General features: G+C 38.8%; 1 protein-coding gene across 1 annotated transcript; it reads right to left on the reverse strand.

Moving 5' to 3' along the window:
- Window positions 1-865: 865 nt before the first annotated feature.
- Window positions 866-8,203, reverse strand: LOC128124172 (killer cell immunoglobulin-like receptor 3DL1). The gene is made up of 6 exons (XM_052760365.1): window positions 7,801-8,203; window positions 6,347-6,652; window positions 4,364-4,657; window positions 1,755-1,847; window positions 1,112-1,158; window positions 866-1,012 (listed from the first exon to the last, which is right to left on the reverse strand). Exons 1-6 carry the CDS (start codon window positions 8,201-8,203, stop codon window positions 866-868), a joined length of 1,290 nt encoding a protein of 429 aa, XP_052616325.1.
- Window positions 8,204-9,693: the final 1,490 nt, after the last annotated feature.

A 9,693-nucleotide genomic window follows, 5' to 3' on the forward strand; every position in this document is an offset into this window, starting at 1 on the left:
GGAGGAACCTTGTGAATTATGTATGTTTCAGCATCTTCCTGAGTCTTTTGAAGTTTAGTTTAGTTCTGGTGACTTAATTATTTCTCTTCCAAAATGCAATGTTCCAATTCAGAGGAACTAACTTTTCAATAGGAAGGTAATTGAAAAATAAGAGAATGGGGTGCTTACTTCAACCACACCTTAGAAAATGTTTCAATAATGGGGATGTATACATTGAAATATTAAGGAAACATGAAGATGGTTCTGGTGAAAGAAGATTTTGACATACAGCATTTGGGGTGCACAGTACAGCAAAAGATAAAACCCAATGTTAAGCGTAGGCTTTCAGAATGATATCAGCAGCAGAGTTAGAAAGATAAGTTTGAGTAATTGAGTGAGAATATGATATATATATATATATATATATATATATATATGAAATTGTTTTGAAACCCATTATGTCATATAACATGATTACATATTAGTAACATACACTAATAAAGAGTGAGCCTCTTGTTGATCTGCAATTGTGAGATACTCAACATGGTTACAGCTTCAAGTACATCAAGAACTTACAGCCAGTCAGTTTGTAGAGGTCTGCCAGAGTGAAATGAAATAGAGACCCATGAACTAAGCAAAAGATTTTGATTTCTGTTGAGTGGGTAGTGAGGACCATAACCTTTGTAAGTAAAGGAAAGCCACGTTCAGAACCATATTAGAATAATGAAGCATGGTCCCAAAGTTAGAGACCTCTGTCTTCACATTCCAGCTGTTGTTTCACTGTATCTACTGGTCTTTACTGGAGAAAGGACTGTGGTCTCCACAGAAGAGTTCCTCAGATCTTTCTTTGAGAACTCAGGGGATGAAGAAGATCTTTCTTCTCAGCTTAACATTTCCTGACCTCCATGTACACACTGGGATCTGTGGAAAATTCCTTGGGAATCTGGGAATTGGGAGTGGTCAATTTTTGTTTGAAGATCATCTGATCAAATTCTAAGTATGTCACCTCCTGCACTTCTTCTCTTTCAGGGTCCTAGAAAGAGTTAAACGTCAAGTGATGTTGTGTGCACACATTCTTGCAGAGAGTGAAGAATATTAAACTGTATGGAAGAGGGCAGACTCAGGACATTACCTGACTGTTCAGTATTGTTCTCACGTCAGAGTCTTGGTCCATGATGACTGCATTTTAGAGGACAGAAGTAATCAAACACATGTAATAAAGTACTTCTGCACTCTCATTTCAAATCAGAATTACTAGTGAGAGATATGGTAAAACCCAAGGTTGCTCACCCACTGCAAATTAGAACCAGATTTTCTGTTGCTTTATGTTCACAGCCCCATTCTACAATGTTGTATAACATTTTCTTCAGCACATACTCTCTGCCCTCCTCCTCCTTCCCTCCCTCCCTCACCTTCCATTCCTCCTTTTCTCCCTGCTTCCCAATCTCTCTCTCTCTCTCTCTCTCTCTCTCTCTCTCTCTCTCTCTCTCTCTCTCTCACACACACACACACACACACACACACACTCTTGTTAAACCTTCTCCTTGTTATTAGTGCATGCTTTGGATGCGAAGATGCATTGAGGAATTATTTAGTGATCTGAAAAATGTGGGGAAGGGCAAGGGCTGTGGATTTTCCCTAGAAAGCTCTGCCTTAGTTTCCCTGTCTTGGTCAAAGTATTTTTTTTATAAATTAAGAAAGCATACCTCTACTTCTCTGGTCTTGTTTTCTCACACTACTCAGATGACATTCACTGGCTTGTTCCTGAGACTTACTCTTTTTGGTAGAGCAATAAAGGAGGATGATGAGGAAGACAAGGATTGTGGTCACTGACAGTCCAATCAGAATATGCGTTTTCCTGTGGTTATCTGGAGGAAGATGTGAACCTAATAAAAGGCAAATTTTATTTTTGACAGATTGCATAGTATTTATCAATTGATGGATAATTGATATAATATTGCTTTAGGACAAGAGTCTTGATGGAGAACACATTAATAATATTCTGCTCAATGGAATCAGTATTAAATGGACTTCTAATGAATTATTATTATACCCAGATATGACTATATTTCTCAACTCTCATCAGAGGAATTTATATTTGGGACAGATGGTGATTATTACAGATACCCACAACTGGGCACGCTGTGGAGATGAAGAGACTATAGAATTGTGGCACTAAATGAGATGTTTACATCTCAAATCCTTCTCCAAATGTTCAGCATTGCTGTGGGATGGTCTGTATGTCCAGTGTGTTGCTGATTGGTCAATAAATAAATCACTGATTGGCCAGTGGTAAGGCAGGAAGTGTAGGCGGGACAAGGAGGAGAATAAAGCTGGGAAGTGGAAGGCTGAGTCAGAGAGACACTGCCAGCCGCCATGATGAGAAACAGCATGTGAAGATGCTGGTAAGCCATGAGCCATGTGGCAAGGTATAGATTTATAGAAATGGATTAATTTAAGCTGTAAGAACAGTTAGCAAGAAGCCTGCCACAGCCATACAGTTTGTTAGCAATGTAAGTCTCTGTGTTTAATTGGTCGTGTCTGAGCAGCTGTGGGACTGGCAGGTGAGAGAAATTTGCCCTGACCGTGGGCCAGGCACGAAAACTCTAGCTACACAGCATCACTGAAAAGATATGGAAGAAGAGACTGCAAAAGGAGTCTATGGATAACTATAAGAAAGCTGTCTTCTGTACACTGAGGGCAGGTGAATATATGAACTTCACAAGAGGTTGAGATAGCATGCCCAAAAATGGTGCAAGTTCAAGCATGACCAAATCCCAGCATGGAGAGTGGAGGTGGACATGAGGTCCCACCCCTAGTCAAGGGGTTAGAGGCTATTGGTGACTGTTGGGAGAATGAGTGTCAGTTTTAGGAGTGTTGTTACTACTAAATTGACTATGCTCCAGCAGAGGTCCACACATCCAGGAATATATTGGAGTTATGCCAGTGGCAGAAAACTGCAGGACACTAGGTTAAAATAATATGTTAAGTAACTCAATCTGAATTTGGTATCAGTTCTCATTAGATCTTCCTTGCTTCTGTAACACCTTGAACTAAACATTTAATTCTCTTTGGGGAAAAAAGTGAAGTTAAGTCTAATCAGAAGTAGTATTTTTATATAAAATCTTCCCTTCTGCTCACTTCTTTCCTTCTTCATTTCCCATCACCTCTTCTCCAGGAGGATTAGAGCTAGAATGAGCACTTCATTGATCCTGAAAAGGGAGTAAAATTTACTCTTCTTTTCACTCACCAAGGTCTCAGGTACAGAAATTAAAGATGCATAATCATTAAATTTCCCAAACTGCTCCTAAACAACTTCTAATGTTGAAGAGTTCAAGAATCAGAGAGGGGAGATGATGATGATAAGAATACAGAGTCAGGAAGGAGCTGAGACAAAATAAGCCAAAGAGCTTTTGGTCCCTAAGTTTCCACAATAGAAGAGCAATCAATTACTCACTGGTTGTGAAGTCTGCTTCTGTGCAAGAAGTGAAGTTTCTTGTTGAGTTAACTAGAGAAGGGGACAGGAGAGGGAGAATGTTCATCAGAGGCTGTCTGCCTTCCCCTTAAGGACAGTTTTTTAAATTTGGACAGTGACCACCACCCACTCCACCTCTTAATGCTGAGCCTGTAGAGTTATAGGATGACATTTAGTGGATTGCTTCTATGTGTTGGCTCTCTGCTTGGATTTCAAGTTGTGATGATTCATAGGAATGCTGTGGGAAGATGTATGTGAGCAAGAGTTCAGGAGGGCTGATCCATCTCTGCTCTGCCCAAACTGATATGATCCTCATCCCTAATGAGTCTGTCCTGACCCATTGAAATGTCTGCCTCTATTCATAGATATTCCAGTGTGGATGCAAAGTCATATAAGATGTGTTCAGGAGGCTTTCTGTTTGTTGCTTTGATATCTGCTACCAAGTCCCAAATTGAGTGTTTTTTATAATAGGTTTTCAGTTGAAATATAATTCTTGCCCTTTCCCCTCCCTTTGCTTTCTCCAGTCCCTCCCAGAAACCCTTCCTCCAAGCTTTCTCATATCCCCACAACACTCTGAAATTGCTAGCCTCTTGTTCACTGTAAATTATTGTTACATATGTATATAAAGCTATGAATATTCGCATATATATGTACACATGCCATATATGCACATACATGTATACATATATGTACATATATACACATTACATATGTATATACACATATATAAATGTAACACACATATACAAATATATGTTTAATTCCACACACGTGACATTAAGACTCACAGCAGTCCTTCTCTGTAGCTCCCAATGCTACTTTCTCTCTATCATCAATTGGAGGATCCTGAGACATGACCTCAGTATTTCATTAATCACAAGATATGAGATATATATGAAGTTCTCTTACCTGTGACAAGAATGTACAAAGGGTCACTTGGGGTTGACCACACATGGGAAGATTTCCTAAAAGAGCCATAGCATCTATAGTTCCCTGCCTGGACCACAGGACCAAGATGGAAGTTGGCCTGGAATGTTCCATTGTGGCTCTTCACTGAAGGCAGTCCATGTCCCTTGGGTACCCCTTCTGTGGACAGATGGAACATGTCAAACTGAAGGTCAGAGACACAGGACAAGGTCACGTTCTTTCTTGACATCACCACAGGGCCCATCAGGGCTGACAGAGAAGGTTTCTTGTATAAACCTGGAAGAAAAAAGGAAAAGAGAGTTAGTTAGTTACCAGTGTTCATTCACTCCTCAATGTTCCCTCTACATGTGTCTATTTCTTTGATCTTTCTCTGCCTCTTACCATCTCCCTCTCTCTATTTCTCCCTTTCTCCTCTCCTCTCTTTCTCTCCTTCTCCCCCTTTATTTCTCTGTTACCATCTTTAGTCTATGACCTCACTCTGTACTCAAATATTTTTGCTTACTGACATTTTCTGCCTCTATTTGCACTGGTTCATCCATCTGTCTTTTAAAGTTTGTTTGTATGAGCATAATTAATTTTATCTAGCACTCAACTTCATTATGAAATATTCCTATGCAAACAAATATATTTTTATGCTTGTTTTAAGTTTTGAAATTGAACTATATATCATTTAGTGTTTTAAAAATTATTGTTATATATATAATTATAGATATATTATATTAACCATATTAGGGCTAGTATTCTTTATTGCCCTTCTACTTCCAATAATCACATTCATTTTACTAATTGGTCTTCTCTATATTTCAATTTTTCTGGTTGTTTTGCAAGTCAATGGTTTCAATTAGAGTTACTCATGATTTTGTTTTAATTAGCATACCAAGCAAGAGTCTTCATTATGACATCCTCATACAGCTCCTTTTGTTCATTTTCCTCCCTCTTCCATCCCTTGTACCAGATTTGCTGATCTCTTTACTCCACTCATTTCCTCCTCCATGTCATATGTCTTTCATTTATTCCCCACCCCTCTCTATTAAACTTTTCTTCCCATGGTCACTTGCTAATTTCATGACCTGTAACTTTGCCATCCTATATATAATAAAAATCTAAAATCTAATATCATTCTATTTTTCTTTGTAGGTCTTGTATCTATTTGCATATCTGTGTTAATTAATCTCTCTTTTCAAAATACAGAATATTCCATATATATATATATATATATATATATATATATATATATGGAATATATATGTATATTTCTCTTGAACAATGGCCATGGTGATCTTCCCTCTCTTTTTCCTCTTAGTGTGTGAACTGATCAAGTGTGATCTGTTATCTACTTCCCAAGCACTTAGTTCAGAATTTGGTTTTTGCTTCTACCTTTATAAGACTTCTACCAAGAGAACCAGACATATCGTGTATCTGACAAGATCTGTCTTAACATATTTAACATCTGCTATAATTTTTCCATCTCTACTTTCAAAGTTTCCATTCAGGCTTCTGTCTTTTTGTAGTTTTTCTCTTAGCACACATTCCATCTTTACTAATTCATAGTCCTTTCTGGGTTTCACCTGTGTGAAGGCATAAGGATTCATATTAACAAGCTCAATTATGTCTCAGGTCAGACACATGATCTTGACAGACTTCTTATTGAGGTAGAAGTAAAAAATTTCTGAACATTAGTAGAAAGACTTCATTCTCTCTGGTTCATATTCTGCTCATCTAATTGCCATTTTCTATGTATCTCTACTTAGGACTCCTTTGCACCTTCCTGTATCTGTGCTTCATGTTATAACCAATGGTCTGTTCTTGTGTGTTTTTCATTGTCTATGTCAGTAAAATGCTCACCAAAGTTGCCTTCACATAAATTTCCCACACTCATTTTCTTGTGGCCTCCCACAGCTTTTAGTGTATAGAATATTTCTCTGTGTCACAAAGAGAATGAAAAGCATATCTGCACCCTCTTACCTGTGATCTTTATATCAATGGGGTCACTAGAGTCTGACCACTCATATGGTGAGCGATTGTAAGAACCGTAGCATTTGTAAGTTCCAGCATGGTCAGGTGTCACAGGACCTGTTGAGAAGTTGGCCTGGGAACCCCCAAGATGATGTTCTGCAGAAAGTTCGAAAGAGTCCTTGATTGTTCCATTTTTATGTGATGTCAAAATGAAGGTTTCAAACATAATCTCTGATCGACACTCCAGTGTCACCTTCTCTCCTAAATCCACCAGGGGAGTTTGTAAGGCCAAAAGGAAAGGCTTCTTGTAGATTCCTAAGGATAAAGAAATTGTATGAACCTGATCAAAATCCTGTGTCCTTGAAGACCTATGGTTCTCCCTCAATTGGTCTGTGCTCCCTGTTAGTGCTTCAGTGCACTTGTTCTTGTCTATTTCAACTCTAGACACAGACTCCTCCATCCTTCTGTGTCCATTTCCTACTTATCTGACTCTAGGTTTAGCATAATATTTTCCCACTGGCTTGTTTCAAGAATGTGTGTTTTAAACCCTATTTTCATAGGCCCTATTGTCTTTTTCTAAGACTGGAAAGTGCAGGAAAAATGGCCATTTTCACACCAGGCTGCTCTATGTGTCCTTTTTATCAGCTTTGGATAAAGTATAATCCTTGGCAGAATGAAGGAATTATTATTGAACACGGTTATCAGGGAAACACTTCTAGCCTTATGCATGGTTCAAATCACCATAAGACATTCCTGATCCAGAATCCAAAGCACTGTTTCCTCCTAACATGTTGATGAATTAACATCCTGACTTTACTGATCTCATATCATCTCTTCCATGCTTCTAAATTTGCCATTGACATGAGTTCCTATATTAATTTCCAATTGCTAACATAACAAATTACCACAAATTTAATTCTTAAAATGAATACAAGTATTGTGGAGATCAGAATTCTGAAAAGCTCAAATGGCATAAATCAGGTTTCTTCAGGGATAGCAACAACTGAAATCCCTAGGAAAATATCCATTTTTTTTGCCTTCTAGCTTCTAGAGCCTCATGCATTCCTTGGTACTTGGACCCTTCCTCCATGTTTAGAGTTTGTGACACGGTGTCTCCTCATGATGATTTGTTTTGCCCACAACTGAATTTTTCCCTATTTTGTTACATCAACCCTTGTAGTTCTCCAGACCGGGAACAATTCAGGATATTCTTGCATCCTGATATCAACTGGTTAAGATCTGAGTTCCATCTTCCAGCCCAACTTTTCCTTGACTTATTTAACACACAGGAAGCCTTAGGGACTAGAAAAGTTCATGACATTGTATATCTTATTATGCCCAGAACATTATATATTTCTCTGTGTTGAATATTCCTTTATAAGTCCAAACCTTTTACTAACACTGAAAATTCCAGGGTTGGGAGATTTGGGGAAATGAAAGGCACTCAAAACATCATCTCTAACCTGAAATTATGATCTTCACAGGGTCACTGTTGGCTGAATTTTTAAAAAGGTAATGATAATTAAAACCTTGGCATCTGTATGTCCCTGCATGTGCTGATGTCACAGGATCCAAGACAAATTTCTTCTTGAATGGTCTTCCCTGGATCTGAGGGATAGGATTACCATGTTCTTTGTACAACATGAATGCATAATAGCTTCTATTAGAGTCACATTGAAGTTCCACACGCTGTCCCAAAGGAACAATATGGCTTGGCCGGGCAGAGAGTGAAGGCTTGTCATGATATCCTGCAGAGGGATGCACAGAGAAAATATTTAATGATGCTCCTTCATCCCTGAGAGCTGAGTCTCCAATTTTCTCTTCTTTGGGGTCCTTCGTATAACACTTTTCTCTGAATTGATACATCCCTTCTTCAATGTAAGAGTCTGAGATGTTCAGGATATTCAGAAAGTAAACAAACTTTCTATGTCATGCAAAGGTGAAACATTCAAGAGTCATCAGTGGCCCTTCCCAGCTCTATAGAAAGAGTAAGATACTGGACCAGCTGAGCTCTGAGTGCTAATGTCTAAGACCTGTTGGGCTGCCTGCAAGTTGTGCACTGAGCTCCAGGGTTTTGGCTTCATGATATTCACTCATATTGGGGTGTGCTTTGAGTAAGGTTTGAGTCACCCTTGCTTCTGTGAGTAACCCCTAATCCCCACTGCTATCAGTATCTTCATTCACCAACTGTAGAAATCTAACAATATTCAGATGAGAAGTATATCATGAATATTCCAAAACTCATGGACATGGAGAGATAGCCGCCAGGACCACAGAATTGAGAAGATCTATAACAATGGTGAGGAATGAGTCTTTTGAACTACTTTGCCCCTTATGTACTTTTGTAAAAATTTTTATTCACAGAGTTTATACAGACTCATGTTTCTACACTAAGAGTGATAAGCTAGAGGCTGATAGATACTTCCTTCATCATTTCAAGGCTCCTTTTATGTGAAATATTGGGAGTCTAGTATAGTTCAGCAACTTGTTTATTTGTATTTAGAATGCCTTTGGATTCATAATGGCCTGCCCATGAATCCTGTTCATTTATCTGTATCCATTTGTAAATGTTCCTGAGCAATGAGACAATAGCTCTTCTCTGTAATGAAGACCATGTAGACTCCAAGCTATACTACCAGTCAGCTCTGGTGGACATCTTGGAACACTGGCCACCTAACAGCCATCATACGTCCTAGCCAGAGACTGTCCCTGATTACAGAGTGTTTTGAGGCCTCTTAAAGCACCAGGGAGTACATCCAGCAACAGCATCTGATCTCAAAATACAAGAAGGAACCCAGCCGAACTACAGAAGCTGACACCAAAGTCAGCATATCCAGGGATGCAATAAGTTGACCTGACTACTATCACCAGTTATACTAAATAGCAACACTGAACTCCTTTACATGGCAGAGGAGTTCATTATTATTAGTGCACAGGCACCCAAGTGTAAGAACATAAGCATGAATATCAGAGACGTAAAACATTACAGAGAACAATGGTGAGACTCAAGAAGTAACACAAAAAGGGAGACCTCTAAACCCATGATGACTAATTCCCAGAGTGTTTTTAATTAAGTTACAGAAGTATAAGAAACCACCAACAAAACCTGGGCAGATGTCTGCTGCTCATGGACATGCCAGAACAGTGAGAAGAAGAGGTGAAGGCCATACCAGCATGAAGAACAGATAGGCTGTGCTCCACCACATGTAGTTCTCTAACTCTGTGTGTTCAGTTTCCCAAGACTCAATACGCCTCCACCGTTCTTGACCTACCATCCAGCAAAACTTTCAATCACCATATATGGGAAAAGCAACATATTCCATGATAAAGTTAAATTTGAACAATATCTATCTCAA

Source organism: Peromyscus californicus, unplaced genomic scaffold (genome assembly GCF_007827085.1).
Source record: "Peromyscus californicus insignis strain IS unplaced genomic scaffold, ASM782708v3 Scaffold_4__1_contigs__length_199733344, whole genome shotgun sequence".
NCBI lineage: Eukaryota > Metazoa > Chordata > Mammalia > Rodentia > Cricetidae > Peromyscus > Peromyscus californicus.

What these genes read in the sequence shown, in the direction of transcription:
- LOC128124172 (XM_052760365.1), bottom strand. Translation starts at nt 8,203, where the DNA reads ATGTATCAATTCAGAGAAAAGTGTTATACGAAGGACCCCAAAGAAGAG. An exon ending in CATTGATATAAAGATCACAG is followed by an intron (nt 4,658 to 6,346) that starts GTAAGAGGGTGC and finishes TTTTTCTTCCAG; the next exon opens with GTTTATACAAGAAACCTTCT. An exon ending in TTTGTACATTCTTGTCACAG is followed by an intron (nt 1,848 to 4,363) that starts GTAAGAGAACTT and finishes ATCTTCCTCCAG; the next exon opens with ATAACCACAGGAAAACGCAT.